This window comes from Camelus dromedarius, chromosome 1, assembly GCF_036321535.1.
Source record: "Camelus dromedarius isolate mCamDro1 chromosome 1, mCamDro1.pat, whole genome shotgun sequence".
In the NCBI taxonomy this organism is placed as follows: domain Eukaryota; kingdom Metazoa; phylum Chordata; class Mammalia; order Artiodactyla; family Camelidae; genus Camelus; species Camelus dromedarius.
In genome coordinates this window covers 43,526,616-43,549,446 of record NC_087436.1, presented here as the reverse complement: position 1 = coordinate 43,549,446, position 22,831 = coordinate 43,526,616, and the positions used below count along the sequence as shown (strand labels likewise).

General features: G+C 35.1%; 1 protein-coding gene across 2 annotated transcripts in view; it reads left to right on the top strand.

Moving 5' to 3' along the window:
* The window catches only part of ANK2 (ankyrin 2), a 603,826-nt gene that overhangs the window by 153,463 nt on the left and 427,532 nt on the right, over window positions 1-22,831 (top strand). Inside the window, exon 2 of one of the 2 annotated variants that reach the window (XM_064480286.1) lies at window positions 6,482-6,542. The exons of the other annotated variant lie outside the window; for it this stretch is intronic. Coding sequence (XP_064336356.1) covers window positions 6,522-6,542 — 21 coding nt within the window. The 5' untranslated portion in view covers window positions 6,482-6,521. The remainder of the gene's footprint in view (window positions 1-6,481; window positions 6,543-22,831) is intronic. 2 annotated transcript variants of the gene reach the window in all.

Sequence of the window (22,831 nt, the reverse complement as noted above, 5' to 3'; positions counted from 1 at the left end):
ACCTGGAGGCAATGTTTTTCTTTCAATTTGATTGGTCTTTTCCATGGAAACATCTTATGAATGCGTAAATGTTGTACTTTCTAAATTGGTGCTAAGGCGCAGAGAGGATTGTTCATCACATACAAAGTGAAACAGGGGAAGACTTTTTCTAAGAAGTATTACACAAACTATGTGGTCTCTATGGTTACGTACACGATTCTAAAGGAATCTGAAATGATCGTTCTGATTTAAGTGTTGATGATTTTGGTGGCTCCTAGTAGGATTATGTGAATGTGAGCTCTGCACCTGTTGAAACTTTAATCTTTTAATCTAGACATACGTAGATCAAATAAGATAAGGGCAGGGAAAGAGATGGTGGTCATTGAATACTGTATGTACCAGAGAGGTCTGTTTTGGGGAGTTAAAGAGCCTCCTGGGAAAGTGAAAAGTGACAGTGCCTTGGCTCCATAATGGCTCTTCAATAGTCCATAAGTGGAAAAATGTGAATAGGACAAAGGATCCAGGAAATGGCTTCACAAAGGGCAGCGGTCCTTACACTTTCACTTGCATCAGAATCACTTGGAAGGCTGGCTAAAACACAGATTACTGGGCCTATTCCCAGAATGTCTAATTCAGAAGATCTGGGGTGGGGCCAAGATTCTGCATCTCTAATAAGTTCCTAGGTGATGCTGATGTACTGCTGGCCCAGCAATCACTGAAATAAGGCTTTTATTCTTGCCTTATTTTCTCAAACTTTAATATGTGGAAGGATCACCTTGCAGAGGGTGTAAAAAGTATAACATCTTAAAAATTATACTGGAGTGAGGCTCAAGACTCTGTGGTTTGAAAAAAAAAAAAAAACACCCTTAGATATTCTGTTGTAATTGGTCCAGGGACACTGTAGGAACTCCAAGCCATTGGAACATCACTAACCCTTTAGTACTTGAGTCCTTCATATTTTCATAACTATTTACAGCTTGACTATCAGGTAAAGACTGTTGAAGTTTTACTATTTCTTGACAAGTAAGAGAAAATAAAATGGAAACATCACAATATTCTAATGACTTAATAATACCGTGGACCAAATCACATCTTATGAAAATATGATGTATTTTGATACAATAAGATGAGCATTTAGCAAAACCTGATACAATATAACAAAACTTGGGCATGATATCAGGTAAAATGTAAGTATACCCAATCTTTTATAGGAGGCAGCAAGATATAATGAAAAAGAAGAGGAATTTGGAAAGGGACAGGGCAGTTCCTGGCTTCAGCACTTGGAGCCTAGGCACATTACTTAACCTATATGATGATTAGTTTTCTCGTCTGTGAAAGGGATTTAGTAATTCCTGTCTCACATGGCATGAGGAATAAATAGATAATATAGATATAGAGAGAGACTTACTATAGATGTTTAATAAATAGTAGGTATAAAAGGAAGAAGAAATGATAGGATAGACTGACTCTGAAAGTAAACATTTCCCATCAAGTTTCTTTCATGTAAGAATTATGAATACAACCCTTGAAGATATAAATTAAAACTAAGAAAATTTTAAACTGATTTTTTTAGATAATAGAAAATGTATCTTTCTTTGATTAAATAGATATGTGGTATATGCATATTTTCTAGAATGCTTAGAAAATATTTAAACAGATGAGTGAGGTTGTATATACTGACTTGGCCAAGGTCCATCTGGATAAAAGGAGCAATGTTTTATAATAAGAATATTATATAATATTTAAGACAATAATTCTATGTGTGTATATAAAGTGAACTCTGGAAGTAGTGTTTCTTATTATACCTAGTTATTCCAAGAGCATCTTTCTCTTTACTTTTATATGCTTTATACATAGAATGTCTTCTTTTATGCTTTATATGCTTCCATTGTTTTTGAATGAGAAGGAATAGATGAAACGCTCAGTCAGGATTCTTTTTTTTTTCTTTTCTTTTAACATTTTTTTTTTATTCAGTTATAGTCATTTTACAATGTTGTGTCAAATTCCAGTGTAGAGCACAATTTTTCAATTATACATGAACATACATATATTCATTGTCACATTTTTTTTCCCTGTGAACTACCACAAGATCTTGTATATATTTCCCTGTGCTATACAGTGTAACCTTGTTTATCTATTCTGCTTATGCCTGTCAGTATCTACAAATTTTGAAATCCCAGTCTGTCCCTTCCCACCCCTCGCCCCCTTGGCAACCACAAGTTTGTATTCTATGTCTATGAGTCTGTTTCTGTTTTGTATTTATGTTCATTTTTAAATTTTTTTTAGATTTCACATATGAGAGATCTCATATGGTATTTTTCTTTCTCTTTCTGGCTTACTTCACTTAGAATGGCTTCTCCAGGAACATCCATGTTGCTGCAAATGGCATTATGTTGTCATTTTATGGCTGAATAGCATTCCACTGTATAAATATACCACTTCTTCTTTATCCAGTCATCTGTTGATGGACATTTAGGCTGTCTCCATGTCTTGGCTATTGTAAATAGTGCTGTTATGAACACTGGGGTGCAGGTGTCTTTTTGAAGTAGGGTTCATTCTGGATATATGCCCAGGAGCGGGATGACTGGGTCATATGGTAAGTCTATTCCTAGTTGTTTGAGGAATCTCCATAGTGTTTTCCACAGTGGCTGCACCAAACTACATTCCCACCAGCAGTGTAGGAGGGTTCCCTTTTCTCCACAGCCTCTCCAGCATTTGTCATTTGTGGACTTTTGTGTGATGGCCATTCTGGCTGGTGTGAGGTGATACCTCATCATAGTTTTGATTTGCATTTCTCTGATAATTAGTGATACTGAGCATTTTTCATGTGCCTATTTATCATTTGTATTTCTTCCTTGGAGAATTGCTTGTTTAGGTCTTCTGCCCATTTTTGGATTGGGTTGTTTGTTTTTTTCTTATTAAGTCGTATGAGCTGCTTATATATTCTGGAGATCAAGCTTTTGTCGGTTTCATTTTTTTGCAAAAATTTTTTCCCATTCCGTAGGTTGTCATTTTGTTTTACTTATGGTTTCCTTTGCTGTGCAGAAGCTTGTAAGTTTAATCAGGTCCCATCAGCCAGGATTCTTGATGAGACTTTAATGGAGAGATGGTTTAAAGGGAATTGACTCGGGGTGGGGGAGGGTATATAGTTCAGTGGTAGAATGTATGCTTAGCATACACAAGATCCTGGGTTCAATCCCCAGTACCTCCATTAAGTAAATAAATAAATAATACTAATTACCCCCCACCTCAACAAATTAAAAAAAAAACAAAAAACCAAAAACCCAAACAAAACAAAAACAAAAAGCAAAAAAGAAAATTGAGTTGGGTTGAGGGAACCATCAAGAGGTGGTGAATTACCATGGGGCAACCACCCTAACCCTTAGGCAAGACCTGAAAGACCAAAGGAAAGACCAAGGTGGAGGAAACTATGTTACTCGAATGTAGAAGGGGAACCACCTGGTGGAGGCTATAGTACTAGAGGAATGCAGCTACTGCCATGAATACAGATTTCAATCTCTGTCTCATTCCACTTTGGGATCCATTGCTGGCACATCCTACTGAACAAATGCAAATGGAAGCCAGTGTGCAGGAGAGCTTGTGTGACACAGTGTGTAGAGATCACACACAGGATGAGAGCAGGGCAGAGAAGAAAAGTGAGCAGATGGGAGCTCAAGAGTGCTGAGAAAATAACCAGCACAAACAGTTACTTCTTTTGTAATAAATTTAAAAAAAAATGAATTGTCTTGAGATAAAGCCTAAGGATAAGAAAATGAGATCAAATTTTGCAGGTATGTAAAAGGAAATAGCAAAGAATTTGGTCTGGTTGTAGGACAAATAAAGGGAAGTAGTGATGATTAATGTTGGAAGAGGCATTTTGAATCAGACAGATAATAACGGTTTTTAATGACAGTTTCAAGATTATAGACATTATTCACTGGATTTTAAAGTAAACTTGAAAAGACTCTTTTTCAGTCATTTTAAATTAAAAGGAAATCTGTAGAATATTATGAAAAGCCAGAGCTTAGTAGGGAAAGTAATGAAACCAGGAGACAGGTGGCCATCGTGGAGACAACATTGACTTAGGATCAGAGAGCCAATGGCTAGAATTCTGAATCAGCACTAATTATTACTGTGAACTTGTTCAGTATAGACTCTGAACTCATTCATCATGGACTAAATGTGCATAATATTTCACATGGCTATTGTGAGATTAAATGAATAAACATATGTAAAATGCTTAGAATGAGGTCAAGACATAGCTTTCTGTCAATGGATGATGATACCTACCAGTCTTCGAGTGCCAGAGTTATGCCAGGTATATCCTACCTACTATCTCTAAGCCTCCAAGTAAACTCACTGCAGGAGAACTTGGGCTCGGAGTTAAGCCCTTTGTGAGGGGCCTGTTGTTAGCAAGTGGCAGAGTCAGGTCTTGAGGCCAAGCCAGTGGGATTCCAAAGCCAGGCTCTTCCTGTGAAACCACAGTTCACATCCTTTGACTTTTTCTCCCATAAGTTGCAAACACACCTAAAATAGCTTTCTGAGAAAAGCCAAAGGATATAATTGTGTAGTAAGTTTTCTTTAAAAATCTGTTCGGGGAAACTATTTAGTTTGGTACTTACAGGCTCCTAATGCAAAGGTATAAAATATTTGAATATTTGAATATTATATATGAGGTCATACAATTTCCAAATGGAAGGACACACTAGAATCAAAGCCTGCTTTTGAAATGTGGCTCAGTAAGTCATCTTAATCATCCTCACTCATTAACTCCATATTGTTCTGCATATCATAGTCTGTCTAATAATATTAACTTCTGTAATAGGAATACTCAGGAAGAATTTGTGAATTTTCCTTATAGTTTTAAAAATTGTGATGTAATTAGAGAAATGTCAAAAACTTTCAAAAGCCTGTAAACTTTCTAATGAGAATAAACACAAAATGACAGTGTAGGAATTAGTAGTAGTAATGTATATCAGAGAGAGAATGTAGTGAGAAAGAAGATTCTGTTGATATTGCTGGAAAAAGTATTAAGTACTTCATAATGAACTTAGCAAAGGGTATGCATGGACCATACAAAGAAAACTGAACACTTTTTTGGGGAGATGAAAAGGGAGATTTACATAAAGGATGGATGAGATGACAATTATTGGGATGTAGATTCTTATCAAGTCTATTTATAGACTGAATGCAATGTAATAAATCTAGTTGGACTTTAAGGAATTAAACTGTCAACAAATTGATACTAAGCTTCAATTGGGAAAGACAGAGGCATGACTATAAAAGTATATTCTGGAACAACAAGAACGAGGAAGGATATATTTTACTAGATGTAGGGACACACATAAAGCAGCAGAAGTTAGGACTAAGGATGAGTGGAACTGAAAAGAGAAAAAGGATATGTATACACACATACTTAAATTATTATTATTTATAGAAATTTGACAATATTTAAATATCATTAAAAAGATAATGGCTAAGAAAATTAGGAAACAGCAGCTCAGTGCACAAATTTGCAGATGTTACAATGACATGTATGAACAGTAGGCAGTGACATGGAAAATAATTATAATAATATTAATAATTATAATTTATAATAATCATCTCATATATTTGTTATATAATTTTATTATATGATATTTATTATATAAATTATATGTTATATAATTTATAATATATTGTAATTATTTATAATAAAATAATAATTATAAACAATAAATAAGAAAAATAATGCATTTTGTACTTACATGTCTTGTGTATGATATGTTTAAAGGAGAACATATTTGTACTTGTGCTAGATGTATGTTCACCTGTTTAAACAAGTACATATTTATATTCATAGATTGAAAGAAAGAACATGGATAAATAAAAACAGTGTTAAATTCAGATAGTGGAATAAGAGTGATTTTTTGTTGTTTCTAAAATTATTTTACTATTTTTGTAATGTTTAACATTAAAAGTTTTAGTATAGATTATGTGAACTTTCATACAGAATATAACAAAAGCATCAACCACAGTGTATTGGCTAAATATTGTTTGGCATACTAAACTTGAACCAATGAAAATAATTCTCAAGTATAAACACAAGAATTTATCTTGTTCTCAATTATCTTGACCATCTCAAATCTGTTAATGTTGCTTAAAGTTCCTTATGAATAGACAAACATTTTCATAGTTTCTTAAATCTGTTCCTCTTTTTAAAAAAATATATTTTTATTGAAGTACAGTCAGTTTACAATGTTGTGTCAGTTTCTGGTGTACAGCACAATGTGTATGCTATTTTTCCATCTTTTCATCTACTCTGTTTTGCCTAGTTTTCTGAGCTCTTGAAATATTTACATATTTTCAGTTGCTCTTTTGCATTTATAATGGAGTCACAATTTTCTTATAAATGAATTTATTAGTGCATACTACAGACCTATTTTTATTATAAATGTAAAAGCTGTTCTTAATGATAAATTGAAGTGATTTCAAACTTATATTTCCTTTTTTGTTCTTTTAGGTAAGTAACTGAACAGGGACATGAAGAACTGATATTTCAAATGACAGCCATGTTGCAAAAGGTACTTTTAGTATTTTAATATTATTGTAGAAGGAATTCTATAAAAAGACACAGAGGTTGGAATGTATAAGTTCTAGTTTGGTAAAAATAAACTTTTGTGTAAACAGAAATATAAAGATGTTATAGTTTTAATAACAGTGTAATTATGAGAAATGTAACACCTATATGATAGGGCTTTTCTTTCTGTAGTCTAGGAAATTGTTGTCAGCATTATCTGGGAAGGGAAAGATGAATAAGTTGATCACATTGCCAACATATTCATTGGTGGAATGAGGGAGGTGGGGGAAAGAAATTAGATACAACAGATAAAACGAACATATTGGGATTTGTGCATCAAAGTCATTTATTTTCCCTAAGGGCTTATGATTTGTTTTCTGTGATCAAAAAATTATCTTCAAAATAGCTTAGCTCATAAAATTGATTGCTCTAAGTTTGTCAATAAGGCAGTTTGATTCTGGATAATTCAAATAGATTGCATCAGTGTGGAGAATTCTCCAGATTCTATTTATATTAAAAAAATTTAAATAAAAGGGGGGGAAATATTACACTTAAAGAAATAATAGAACATAAATGTCTTGGATAGCTATTGTATGCATGGTTTGGGGAAATCTGATTTCTTTCTAAAGTTATAAACCTTGTCTAGAAGAATCTCTTTATTTCCAAAAAGAAATATTTAAAGTATTATAGAAACCATGGTGTCTGGTTACGAGGAAACAATTGCATTATGAACTATTGCATGAGCTGTGTGATGTCATTAACTGCAGTCACGCAAAAGACCAGTGACATTTTAGATGCAATGAAGCGTACTGGTCCTTTATAGTAAATTAAAAATTCATTACAATGAATAAAAGATATATGAGAATACTAAAAGAGAAGAAACCAACTCAACATTTATATAAAATTAGAATTTTAAAAAAATTTCTAATTTTTGCTTAGAAATTTCCTGAAGGGCCTTACAAAACTCTGGGCAGGTACAATGAAGAGACTTAATTTGGAGAGAAGTTAAAAGAAAGGAAAATAATTTTACACCAATAAGTTTATACTCTTCTAATGGTCATTTAATTAGCATGAATTTTATTTACTTTGTGGAAATTTTTTGAGTGTCAAATGAGAAATTAGGCAATTTAATTAGTACTGATGATGAGAGAGCACTAATCAGCTTGGGCTATTTTTAGGAAGGGCAGATATTCCCCTGTCTTATTGTATTACTATATTACAATACAATTTACTTCACTTGAGACACCAGTAAGACTTCTGAGTGTAAGTGCTAAGCTGGCAGTCAAGTAGATGAGTCTTAGAAACTCAGAGTAGAGATCTGTGGTAGATTTTGGAAACCATTGTCTCACATTTGGTAACTAAGACCATGGGGTTCATGAGACCACCTTTGTAGAGATTATATAGAGACCACTTTTGTATAGAGACCACTTTTTGTAAGATATCTTTATCTGATAAAGAACAGAGGACCAATTCCAATACTTAAAAAAGGGAGAGAATGGTAAGATGATATGGAGTGGCAAATGTTGTCAACAGGTCAAGGAAGATGAAAACTTCAGTAAACCTACGCTGGATTTTTCCAAATAAAGGTCCTTAGGGTCCCTTTGTCTTAGGGAAGTTCATTCCAAGGGAAGTTGTGTGGCATGGTGGGCGCATAAGCCATCTTGGAGTGGGCTGAAGAATAAATAGGATGTAAAGTGATAAAGTTAGCAAAAAATATCGTTCTTGTGAAAAATTTCATCTGCGAATAAAAGTGAAGAGAATCCAGTACCTGGACCAGGATGTTGGGGTGACACAGGGTCTCAAACATGTTTAAATGTTAATGGGAACAGTGCAGAGAAGGGGAGAGCTTAAAGGGTTTCTGAGAGGGAAGGAAGGGATGGAGCAGCAGTGCGGGAAGGGGCATTACCCAGAGCTGATGGGAGGATATCCGCCTCAGCATAACTTGGGCGATGACGGTAGGAAATGGACAGACACAGATAGGCTTGTAGACTTGGTAGGGGAGGTTTAGGGGAGTATCAACAAAGGCTTCTATTTCCTCTGTGAAAAGGGTGTGGCCAGAGTAGTTAGGAAGCATTTGAGGAAAGGAGGAAAGCTTGAAGTAGAGTTTGTGGAGGACGAGAGAGGGGAAGTTGCATTGGGGACACTGTTGTTAGACAGGGCTGGTACCAATGACTAGGAATTTGTAGTGTCATCAAACTCTTTAAATTTTTCCAGTGGTCTTAAGCTTCCAACTTGGTTACAATTCTCAGTCAGCCACTGTCGATCATGACAAGCCTTAGGTGGGAGAAGGATTTTTTTAAACCTAATACATAATGACCTTCTCCCATAGAAGAAGAGCCATATTAAAAGACATATGATCATATTAAAATAGAGCCATATTTGAAGACCTAGAAGACCTTAACCTAAGTAAGGTGTTTTCCTGTAATTTGCATGAACATATGTGTGCTTGTAAGAGTCTATATGTGTGAATATTTCTTTCTAAAAGTCAGAAATCAGAGATCTTTGGCTTGGAGGTAAAGGATGAGAAAGATATCGAGTATTCTTTTCTCAGGTACTCATTATTGGTGTGTGTCTCCTAATGATAATATTTGTATGGCAAAATTTAAGAACACTATTTGACCTTGAGGGATAGATGACTTTTTTAAAAATCCAAAACTTATGTCTTGTTTGCCACAACCGAAGGGAGTCTGCTGTTCGTAGCTACTCAAGTGTCCTTGGCTTGGCGCGTTCTTCCTACTCTGGAGCATGACCTTTGCGTGGTAGAGTTAGACTGTTGAAGTATTAAACAGGCTTGAAGATGAAAACTTGGTTCATTGACTCTGAATATGCCCATTTAAATAGGAACTCTAAATTTCCATTTCCCATTTTGATTTTTTAGAGTGTTTTTTCTTGAGAGTGTAGAGATTTTTATAAAACTGAAGAGATCTTTTAGTCCAGGGACATTCAAATGTTTTCTTAGCTATAAAACCACTTTGCAAGATAAAACCTGGTGTAAATAAAGATAAAAAGAGAACTATTCTGGTTCCAGTAGGCATGGGGGAACTGGAACCCACTTACTTGGGTCACCTCTTTTCTCTCTTCTTTATCCTACTTTTGGGTAGGTCCCCTGAGACATCACAGTTGAACCTCCATGGAACATTGTTTGAAAATTACAATCCTAGGTGGTCACAACTATATTGAATTTCATTAAAATATAAAGTCCTTAAGATAAATTAACTGTGGTTTTAAGATAAGTTTTTTTCTCTCTAATAAAATAGGTTAGTGTCTATTTTGACTCAAAGTGTATAATTATCTTATGTTGCTAATTTTAGTGATAATAGATACTAATTTTGGCCAAAGAAACTCCATAAAAACTATTGCTATGTATGTTACGAATCTGGGGTTTGAAAGGCCAGGTACTCAATTTAATTAGTTCTCATTTCAGGATGACAAAAGTTTGTAAATGGGAACTGTTTACTAAGCTCCAGAGTAGAACTCTTCTTTATTGTCTTCAAAGGATGAACATATGACTATGACAAAGAGGATTTAACTGCCTTGATCTTGAGCAGCCATGAAAGTATGTGGTATAAGTTATGAAGATGTTGCTCTTCCATGAGGGTTTGACTTTGTCTAAGGCTAACAGTATCCACAGACACGGAATTGGATGTTTTCAAGAAAATAATATTACCCTTTTGGGAACTAGACATTGGATAAGGTAGATACAGGGAATGGTGTTAAAAAAAAAAAAAAAGCTAAATTGGAGTACATAGAACTCAGGGTAATAATCTCAGACTAATATGGGACATTATTGAATGTGTGATTGGTGCCACAATGCCAAATTGTTTTCTTGAGTTATTTTTGATAGTCATAGCAACTGAATGAGATAAATGTTATGACTTGATTTTATATTTGATGCGCTCTCGTAGAGGTTAAGTCGTTCTTCCAACTTGCACAGTAAATTACCAGCAAATGTAGTGGAATCAAGATTTAGATCCAGATCATTTTATTTCATCACCAGAGTGGCCTAGTGAAGTCAGACCCAACAGCCAGCTGGGGTTAGAAGTCACTGAAGTGAAGGCGACATTCAAAACTGTTAGAGACATAGCAAGAAGAGGGCTGGTCTTTCACTGCAGAGTTCTTCCCAAGAAGTTAAGTACCTCCAACAGCTCACTGAGAAAGAGTAGCTCTGACAGTCCAATGAGGGTTTGTTTCCTTAGAACCTATTGCCTTTTTCATTGCCTCCAAACAATCCTTTTTTAATATTATGCTGATTAGAGGACTGTCTCTCAGGGCTCAGGCCACTTGGGGCTTATGCCGCCAATAACTTTTAATATTGAGGTCAGGTGGGAAGAACTCTGGCTGGCTGAGCACTCCTTGTGATATCCTTGGCTTGGTGATCTGGCCATTGAAGGGGAGAGCTTTGTCTTTTCATTCCAAGATTCGTTTCCTGAGAAAAGAGAGGGAGTTCAGTTCTGGGTTATGTCCTGACATCTTCTACTTAGTGGTATATCCCTGAGTGACACATTAAGATCCATATCTACTGGTCTGTGAAATCTTGTTCTAGTTATAGAGAAGAAAGTGATGGAAGGAAATGAGAACAATTAAAAGGGTTGAATGTGACATCATGTGGGCCAGATATAAAATTTACAGTCTTGAGTTTTTAAATGGTTTTTCAAGGCTTATTTAAACTGTGTAGGACTACTGGGAAAAAATAGCAAAGACTAATAAACTTCTCTCATGTTAAGGAATAGAATACCCTGCATTGACATGATTATTGCTAATGTGTGTATTTTTGTTTGCCTGTGGTGTCAAAAAACGCTTAGACCACAGTGGTGGCAATTTCTTATCTTTTTGTTTAAATCAAATGTAGTATTGAAACATTTCCTACAGTGATGGATAACTGACTTTTGTTCTGATCAATAATTATAACAATTTGCTTAAATTTAGAAAACTCAGGCTCTGTATTTTCTATAATATTTTTCCCCTGGTGATTATATATAATTGGGAGTAATGACAGAATTAAATTTGTTCCTCTTAATCCATTTAAGTGTTAACAACCATCAAATCAAAGTGGGAGTTTCTAGTCTCTTTTTTTCTTTCAGCCAAACATAATAGCTATATTATCCTTATATTATTGTAACATACAATTCTTGTGACTGAAGACAAGAATCTTTTCTTTCATCCTATTTCCTGTTTTGTTATATTTTGTTTTTGGTTAAAGCTGTTTATGTTTGGCATAAAAACCCTTTTTCTGTCCTCACTGTGAAATTCGGAGAAAATGAAAATTCAGTAAACCAAAGTACTACCAATTTTTCTGAAAGGAAAAAAAAATAGGATTTTTGAGGGGGAAAGTGTTCGCTCTATGATGAATTTTTCTGGAACCAATCCCTCATTCTGTATTCAGTCTATGTACAACATGGACCGTGTAGAAAGAATTGGTATCCAATATAGTGAACAAAGCTCTAATGAGCTAATTGATCACTTAATCTTTTCAAAGCAAAATTTGCCTTCCTCTCCCAGTCCCTCCATTTGACTTGTACAAATTATTTGTAATTCTAGCAATGCTAGTAATTTTTTATTACAGTTACCATATTGGTCACATAATTAATCAGGGGCACAACAGTAAAATTTGTATTAGTTATTTTTATCCACCATGTTCTTTAGTGTTTAAAATTTTGTAAACAAATAAACAATGGAGTAAGCATGTTCTTCTTGGGCAAGTTGGAGAGCTTTTTTCCCCTACAAACTTATATAAATCATAGTGATCTCCGATGTCTGAATCCCCATGCTTAGAGACAAAGCATATGAGGAAAGCAGGACCTTACCCTCAACAATGGACTAAAGCTGGAAATACTGATCTCACAGAAAAGATCGTGCCCTTCTCAGCATACATCTGGCCCTTTTCATTTTGCTTTCATCAGCTGGGGCTGTTCAGTGGTGCAAAGAAAACATTGTAAAATGCTTACAGCTTTTAGAAGTGCTTCTGAACTCTTCAAATAATGGTAAGAATTGCAAAACTTATAGGAAGAGCTCATCACAGAAAAGCTTTATTCAGCTCCACAGGGAACGGTGAACGCCAGTTAGAGAGCTGCTCTAAAGTAAAATACTTATAAGAAGGGGATACTGTAGTATGCATTGTCGTAAAGCTTAAAGGGAACAAATGTGTGTTTCATCGCATGTCCAAACCTAATATCTGTGAAGGGTGTCTGTGACCGCCAGCAGAGGGAGAGTGAAATTTTGCAGATGGAGAAAAAGGAACTTTCAACAATCCAGCTTAGTTCTTTGGCCAAGATCCAGTGCACTGGGAATTCTCCAGCAAAATGGGTTGAACTTGGCAGATCTGCAAATATGCATATTTCTACTCAGAACAATAAGGCAAACATGGAGACTTCCAGAGGAACTAATTATCTTTTGTATTTTTTACCTTAGAACGAGGGTAATATTTGGAAGACAATTAACTGCTAAGAGATTTTAGAAGCAGCGTTTGAAAAATGTTTAAAGAAAAACCTGTATTTAGCTTTTTTCAAAAAGGGTTTTAATACCCACTTGTGTTCCTCAAATAATTTATTATAATTGACAGAAACCCAAGCCATATGGTTTACAATTTGAAGACATTTGTTTATTATTTGCTGTTGGCCTTTTAACGAAAAATTCTATTTCATTATCTTTTGTTTTTCTCGCTGCTTATTGCTATAGTTTCATTATGAAACCAGTGCCATCCTTTCTCTTATGATGTGTCCATATGAAACAAACCCTGTTTACTGACTTACATTACAGAAAAACAAGCTACAAAAGAGTAACAATGAGTTTATCTCCAAAGAATACTTTCTGGAAAATATTAGCATATATGAAAATGTTCTGTATATATCAACATTAACAGATAGTAAATGTTTTATATGTGTTTGCATGACTATATATGAGAAGAGTGATGCCATGGTCTTTCAGAACAAATTGCTATAGTAATTTAAAGTAATTTGACCAAAGTGTTTTTAAGTTCTGATATACATATTTAAAGTATTTCATTATAAAAATTAAATCATACAAAACAGTAGAGAGGATGACTTATTTGAAGTGCAAATCCTTGATTTTTCACACTCTGTAGAATTTTTTAGTTACAGTTGGGGCATTACAAAATGTTTAATGTGCTTAAAATAGGCACCTTAAAAGAAAATATGCACGTTTAAGAGTGGACTGGTGAATAGAGAGCTTTTTAAATAAAATAAATAAATGTGTATGTTCTGGGGTGGAAAGATGGCCAAAGTAAAAAAAGAAAAAAGAAGAAAGAAAAGAAAGGTGTAGAATACTATGCTTGAACCTGCTTCTGTGCATTGCCTGCGTAGCCATAGTAAAGCTCTGAAGGACACGAAACTGTCAATGGTGGGTTGCCTTTGGTGAATAGGACTCTCTCAAGTTGACATAAGCAATCTTAATAAATACATTCTGTATTGCTTGGATTTTTTTCAATGAGTGTGTTACCAATACATATGTATTAAAACAGACATACACACACATATAAGGGAATGTGTATATATTTTAAAGGGAATAATGCAGTGGAAAGGCTACTAGTCCTGACGTTGCAATTGAGTGTGTGACCATCCAAAAAAGTAAACAGATCTATTTATTTTACATGATTATTATTATGTAATTATATATTTTGTAATTATTATGTTATTATGAGACTCATTTGAAATTATGGATCAGGAAGAGAAAATTAACTTTTCTGCTGTTAAATAAGGGCACTGACAACTAGAAAATGTGTCAGTTCTATTGAGAGAATTAGGCTAAGAACTTACCCTATAGGTCTGATTGACTTTGCAGAAAGTGTAGAATTAGGGTAGTGTCGAGAGTAGCACTGACATAAAAGTTATTTCTATTGGTAAATATTACTCTGAAAGGACTAAAATTAGGGAATCACAAACACATCAGCATGATAGAAAAGATTGGATTTGGTGGAGTTACAAAATACATCATTAGCCATTGTTAATGAGTGGAAAAATAATTACTAATTAGGTTTTTATTTTCCTACATAACATATGTAGTTTTGGTTTGGGTCCATCAGTTTCACTTACTACAAATCTACATTAAAACTGCATACAGACTGTATCCTTCAGAAACATGATAATGACTACATCTAGGAAATCATCATTAGGGAAAAAAAAATCTACTGGACTGAAAATCCATTGACATCTCTAAGGTTTCTTCCAGATGTATAATTTTCTGATATAATAGCTCAATCAATGATTAGAACAAGATACACCATGAGGCCCAGGTTGCCTGTGTCACAGTAAAAGAACTAACATTAGCTTGTGTGTTGGGGTAGTTTACATAGTTGTTCACATCTGTTGTTGCTAGTTCTTCCCATTGTAACTATCCACACTATCTGATAACACTAGAATTGTGCTATATTAAATATTGCCTGAATAGTTAATATTTATGATATGAAATATTTATATAAAATTTCAGTGATCAGCACTTCAGTATCTTTTTGTGTACAGTTTTATGGCAAGATGAAGCTTGTTTTAAAGGCTTTAGACAAGTATAATTCCTTTCCCTGTTCAATAGGTAAAGTTACTATCATTCCTACTTTCTAAGCAAGGTAATTAGGATACTGAGAGGATAAGAGATTTGCTCAATATAATAATCCTTAATAAAAGTTTAAAAAAATGAATACAATCTCTACCATTCTAAAAACAAAATAGGTAGAAAGAAAGGAAGGGAGAGATGGAGGAAGAGAAAGAAAGTGAGAGAGACTTTCCAGTGAATCATATGAGCACTTTATCAAGTCCATATGAGCCCCTTTTAAATGGAATATTTTAATGTTGAAAATTGATTTGAGTTTGTACTTTTTACTTATTTTCTTAACATTTTTTTGATCAGGATTAATTTTTGAGTAATATATTTTGAAAAATAATATGCTTGAATTTTTCCAGTTAGATTTTGGAGTCTATATTTGAGTTCAACACCTTGAATTCTCTAAATGTTTCAAAAGTCTCTTCTATAGATTCTATTCTCCTTATCTGTATTGGCCTCATCTATAAATGTGTTAGACATATACCATAAAGTTGTTCAGATATACCTATTTTTGTTCAATAGCTTAAAAGCCCTATTTGGAAACCATAGAGAAGTTTTAGTGTTTGGAATGGAATTTGAAAAGAGATCCAAGTCTTATGGAAATGGGACAATTTGCTATGACATTTAGAGATAATAGCATCTTCAAGATATTTTTTCTGTATTTATGTTTTCTTATATTAGGGGACTTTCCACAGATACTTATTCTGTGTTCTCTTCAATGGCAATGTGTTATTGCAGTAATAGCTGACATCTTTAGTGCCTACTAAGGACCTCAGACATATCATACTTTGATGTAGATTTTTATTATTCCCATTTCATAGAAGTGGAAACTGAAGCACAGCATGGCTGTAGAACTTGTGTAGATCACATCAACTGTGACATAGCTAGGCTTCAGATCCACACTTGCCTGATTTCAAAACTCACGTGGTTAATCGTAAAATCAAACTGTCGCCTATGTATCTATATACATAGATAACTGTCCTATGTCAACATAATAATGTGTGTAACCTTTATTGCAGCCTATCATTGATGGAAATGACGTAGGGTAAAATCAGATGTGATTCCATAGCGTTTCTAATGTGAATAACAATCTGATTGCACACCTGCTCAGTTATCTTTCTGTAACCTGAGGGAGAAAAGGCCCCAGCATGTGGGTATTCAGATTGTGAAGGAGTGGCACCTGCTGTTTCCTAAAATTTCGAGCCAATAGGGGCCTTAGAGAGCTAGTCCAGCTCCTGATTTTTTTACATTCAAGTCTCCGAATTGTGGTTTAAATGATAGTCTAGGAAGAACATAATGTTTCTCTGTTGGAGGAGAGATCTGTTGGGGATACATAAAGGAACATGTGAATTTGAAAATGTGAATCCTATTTTTGGAAAGCTTAATGCAACACAGTCTTAAGGATAAGGGTGATGACTAGTGCTGCTGGGGCTGAGTCCCAGTGACTGCTGATTTCTTCTAAATAGTTACTAGAAAATACATCTAGACTAAGGTTTGTGACTAAATTTAGGGTCTATATTTTCTGATTTTCCTCAAGATAGGTATATGACTCCAGGGAACTGAATTGAGTTGTAGAAATTAGATTTTGATTTCTTCTCTGGTTATTATTTCTCTTTCTACTTCCTTGTGTGTTCTAGAGAAAGCTTTTTTGTGGCAGGAGCCTTATCTGTTTTTTCAGTCTCAGGATCCTCAGTGCCTGGAAGCTAATGATGGGAGCTCAGTAAACATACTGGGATAAACAAGTAAGTGGTAAATGTCAAACTTGATTTAAAGAAATCTTTACCAAGAACATGAGATTTGACAGGAAAATTAGACTCCAAAGAAAAATTTTTTAAAGGAAAAGTTAAAATTGTCAAAGAAAAATATAGGCTGGAGTGTATCTTGAATAATATTTTCAGTTTTAAAAACTGGTAACAAGGTAACATGACTTGTTTTTCAATTTGTTTTGTGTTTTAGTCTTGCACTTGCTGTCATTATCTAGGCTTTGCAATTTTGTTTGTGGGCCCAGGACTTTGCTTAGTATAATTATTAAGTATACTTTGTATAACTTTGTACAGCATTTGCCTGTTAGCACAGAATTTTATACCTAGAATGTAAAAAATTAGCATGCAAATTTTTTCCTTTTCTGTATACTTTTTAGTGTTTTTAATTGATATTTAGATGCTGCATTGAGAAAAGCTGATATATGAATTTCATTAAGATAAAAAAATGTTGTTAAACTATAGTAAATATATTCTTTTTAGGGGTCAAACAACACTTCTGTTTTGTGGATTCTAAATGTTACAATTACTGAATTAATAAACCAGACACATGAATCTGTAGCATTTTTGTTTTTTGATGTGGTTTTGAAGAGGAAATGGGCTAACGTTAAACTGAATAGTTTGGACATAAGTAATAAAAATCTGCCTTTGATTTGGTTATTGAAGGTTAATGCACTAAATGTACTGTTTCATCATTATCACTGAGCAAGTCAGTGAGTCTCAGTAATGGAAAATTGGGAGAATGTGGGGTTATTTGTCAAATTCATCTTTGATGCACATTGTAGTTCTATGCTGAAACTATATTTATTAAGCAGAGGAAATTAATCTATAAATGTTGCCAAAACTTGGCCCTCGTACCCCACTTACTGAATTGAGACTCAAGAACAGAGTTTTGGAAGAAGTAGAAGAGGCAGCTTTATTTCTTTGCCAGGCAAAGGAGGTCACCGTGGGCTAATGCTTCTAAGACTATCAGCCTACTGGGGAAAGAAGACAAGGGGTTTTACAGTAAAAGTCCAAGAGTTCAAGGGGCAGACCTAGTTTCCATAGAGAGATCATATACAAGGTAAAGAATTGTTGCAAAGTTGTTCTTGTTTTCGCAGATGCAGTGGTCCCCTTCCCTCTGCTGGGTGTGAAGTCTACCTCCAGCTTTGGGATTCTCTTAATATTCTTGTACCTGGAACAAAGGATGCCTAGGAAGGGGCTCCATGGAAGAGAGTTCTAGTGAAAAACTTGTGCATTTTAAAGTCAGGCTGATAAATGCTTTTAGACTTTTAGGCAGGCTGAGGCTTGGGACCTCCTGCTACAGGCTGAAGCCTGCAGCTTGAACAACAGGATACAAGGAAGTCGCAAAGAGTCAAGAGCAGGGCACTGAGCAGGATCCCTGCACACAGCACCATGAGGTAGTTGGGTGGACCACCCAAGCCTCCCTCCTCTCCAGCCCAACCTTGGTCAGCAAGAGCATGAGAAAAACCCTTTAAACCATTATGCAGTTAAGCAGTTATGAGCACCATTACAGATATCAGATGGTCACAAATGATGTCAATATAGTCCTGCTCAGTTACATAAAGACTTGATGAATAACCAATGCATAAATTAAAATTCTCACCTTTAATCTATTATTTAAATAGTTCAATGAAACATTTATAGTCTATGTGTATTTTGTGGGAATTTGGATAGCAACATGACTGAGTAAAAGTGTCAACTTTCTGCTAAGACTGTAGTTTTCTTAATGGTCAAGATTGAGTCACTTTCATATCTCCCATTCCTGGCACAAAGTCTGACACGTTAAAGAAGTAGAAAACAAAAACCTCAATATGCATTTGTCAGATAAGTGAATAAATATCTTCAACCATTATAAAAGCATCAAGATTTCCCATCAATATATTATAATGAGTAATTCAATGATCAAATTACATATCTTTGCTGTACATAAAGTTCTGTGAAAGGCACTTTAATGAAATGAAAATGACATAAAAAGGGCTCTGCTTTTAAGGAACTTACCCAATTATAAAGGAAATATACAGGGACAATTTAAATTCCAATTCCGTAAATGCTGTGGGAGCAGAAGGAGGGGAAGGCTTGAGTAAAGGGATATTTTGGAAAAAAGGAAAAGTATGTGCGAAGGCACAGGAGTGTGGGAAACATACCAATTCCAGAGCAGCAAGTAATCAAGATAGCTAGGCCTAGGGTTTGTGCACAAGGTTGGTTTGAGTAGAGGGGTACAAGAGTCACGCAGCTGCTTTCAGCTACCGTCTTTCTGCCAAAGCACGAAGCATCACAATACAACAGAACTCCTAAAAGTCTCCTTATTGACAGAGCTTTTGGATCTAGACCCATTTTCCATATCATATTACAACCAGGTTAATACTACAAGCTTTTGATGCTTCCAACTTCCAATGTTGTTTATCATTCTCCTATTTTATATTTTGCTTCATTAACTTGAGATTCTATGCATCCTATCTTCTTTCACCAACACTGCAGTGGGTGACACTCCTGCTGTTGGTACTAACTGTTGGACTTCATCAGAGGTAAAATTGGTTAAAAAAAATGAGGCTCAGATCACAAGGGACCTGTCTTCCATGTGTTAAATTTTGAGGGTCTGGTGGGAAAGAGGTCGCATTAGCAATAAACTCCAGCTATTTCCTTGTTATGATACATCATAAGATGACATAGATTTTGGGGAGAGCATCATGGTTCTGGATTGAATTCTTACTTTGTAGGCTCAGAAATTATGTTTGTCAACACATCAGGAATTGACCAGTTTCTTAGAGGTGAATTCATGTTAACTGACCTCACAGGAAGTGATGTATAAAACAGAGTTCCAATGTATTGTCACATAACATTTTTTTTTTTTTTACTGTGGTAGGTATTTATTGAAAAAAAAATCTGCCTATAAGTGGACCCATGCAATTCAAACCCATGGTGTTCAAGAGTCAATTGTAATTGGTAAACAAGTATCATTATTTCGGCTTAGTGAGAGGAAGGCATTTGGGGTTGTGTGGGTTGCAGAGTGAACTCGTTTTGTTCTCACTCCGTTACAGTCCCAGAGTGACCTTGTCTAACACTGAAGTTCATGTTCTGTTATGTTCTCCAACAGCAGAGCAAAGCTTAGCTGTTAATGATAGTCCAAGTTGAAGTGGCGTGCGTGTAAGACCTAGTTGTGAGCATCAGACCGGTTTCTGGACATTAGAGGTTACTTTTCTTCTCTCCTACTGTGGAGTCAGTGGATGGGGCAGATCTATGACTCCAAGCTGCCAAGCTTGCCTAGACCTCAAATGGAATGGCTAGGTCACTGTAAAGAAAACTTTTTGGAAATCTGCTTTTACAAAATCAAACCATCGGATCAAAGCAGAACAAAGCAGCATTTCCTATCTACTAGCGCCACAGTAATGTAAATTGGAAAGCTAGCTAAATCTGACACCTGGAAAGAATTAGGTTTGAGTCCTGGCACTGCTTCTTGATTACTGTGTGACTTGATATATATGTGTCACAAAACGTTTAAATAGTAGTGCCATCATGGGCGTGGTATTCTAACTCTATAGGCAAATAAAATTGTATGGGAACGAAATATTAACAGAAGATTTTTACATAAGCAGGGGACCAGAGGAAGAGGAAGATAATTATATAATTGATTGTCAATGGCATCAGCCTAGGATCCCAAGACACCATCTGCATAAAAGGATTATCTGGCCAGCAGGGTAAAAATGCAGGTGACATGGGGCCCACACATCACTTTCCTTACTTGGACTGGCACTGTCTACATCTTTCTTCTCTGACTCTGCCCTACCTGTGAATCCTCTGCTGCCTAGACCCTCCTCTGGGCAGAGCACTCTTCCAATTAGCAGTGTATTCAGGAGGCAAATAGGTTTTATTTCATGGCCGTCTTTGGTTGATTGGAAGTGGCTGCCTGAAGCAGTCTGGAGAAAAACTCCCAGACTCAGGCAAGCTAAGTGGACCAGAGTGCCTGGGAGGTTGTGGTTGAGGAATGCTCTGGGCTTCTGAAGGGGGAGAGTGAAGATGAGTTACTGTATTTGCCTCCCATGCGTGAATAATTCATATTATGCACAGCACCTAAAAAGAGTATAAGCAGAAAAGTAACATCATCAGATTTTCAGGGGAAGGGTCCAGCTCAGTGGTAGAGTAAGTGGTTAGCATGCATGACATCCTGGTTTCAATTCCCAGTACCTCCCTTAAAAATATAAATAGATAAACAAACCTAATTACCTCCAGTTGCAAAAAAAGAAAGAAAGAAATTTAAAAAAAGAATGTAAAAAAAAAAGATTCTCATTTAAGGAGGGACACAAGATGATCAAATCACCTGTCCAGATTTGTTCCACCCAGTACCACTCTGAGCGCAAGCTATTGGACTAGAAACAGCTGAGGGACAGAGTGGAAACATCTAACTTCAGACACTAGTTCTCTGTGATTACCTTCACCATGGCTGGTGGCATTGGTTGTCCCAGTGAATACTATTGTATACTATTTTTTCCTGTTTGAATAATAATGAGAAGCATATTAAAAATCTTGGCTTTGTTGGGCAAAACTGAGGAACTTTTTAAATTCGGTCAACACTCCTCAATTATAAAGCGGAACATTCCTACTTAATTCTTAGAAATGGTTTATTGAAAGACAAGTCCATCATATTTTATGGCTGAAATCTATCTACTTGTGCCTTTTAATTTGAACACTACTAGTGTTCAGACCATTCCACTAAGAGCTTTTAATGCTCACTACCTCACTTCTATGTTCACGTCTAAAGATTTATAGTCTGTTTGTTGCTTTATTTCATTAGTAAGTGGAATCAATTTGATAAAAGACTATTTAATTGACGAAGAGGGTCATTTTCATCAGTTTTGCTTTGGTTGGATTAGGCAGCCCTGGACTGCAGATGAGTTGAGTGCACACCTCACTAACAGAGTTAAGCTGAGAAACTTTCTTGAGCAGATTTCTTTCCTGGAAATAGGAGACTTTTTAATGACTTGAGTCTCATTTGCATGTTAAAGATTATTTATAAAATATTATATATGAGGCATTCTGCTTAAGGATATAATTTATTGTAAGACATGGCTATTTTGCCAAGTAACTACAAGCTAGTAGACTTGGGCCTTTTATGAACCAGATGCTTTTTATGTGCTAGACATTTTGTGGATGTAATTTTACATCCCTACATCTAATCTTTGAGGGAATATTATTAATATGCACTTTGAAATGTACATTATAAGGAACAGCGATCAAATAATTTGCTCAAGTTTAGACAGCTAAAAGTGATATTTAAATTGGAACCCAGGCCTGATTTAATGACAAAACCTACAATCATTATAACTTCATAGGAACATATGTGAGGGAGTATAGTTTGCAAAATACAATAATTTGGGTTTTTTCCTTTTTTAATTTCATTTAAAAAATTTTTTTAATTGAAGCATATTCAGTTACAATGTGTCAATCTCTGGTGTACAACATAATGTCCTAGTCATACATATACATACATATATTCATTTTCATATTTTTTTTCATTAAAGGTTATCGCAAGATATTGAATATAGTTCCTTGTGCTATACAAAAGAAATTTGTTTTTATCTATTTTTATATATAGTAATTAATATTTGCAAATCTCGAACTCCAAATTTATCTCTTCTCACCCCCTTACCCCTTGGTTACCATAAGATTGTTTACTATGTCTGCGAGTCTGTTTCTGTTTTATAGGTGAGTTCATTAGTATCTTCTTTTTTCTTTTTTTAGATTTCGCATATGAGTGATATCCTGTGGCATTTTTCTTTCTCTTTCTGGCTTACTTCACTTAGAATGACCATCTCCAGGTCCATCCATGATGCAGCAAATGGCATTATTTTATTCATTTTTATGGCTGAGTAGTATTCCATTGTATAAACATATCACAATTTCTTTATCCAGTCATCTATTGATGGACATTTAGGTTGTTTCCATGTTTTAGCTATTGTATATAGTGCTGCTATGAACACTGGGG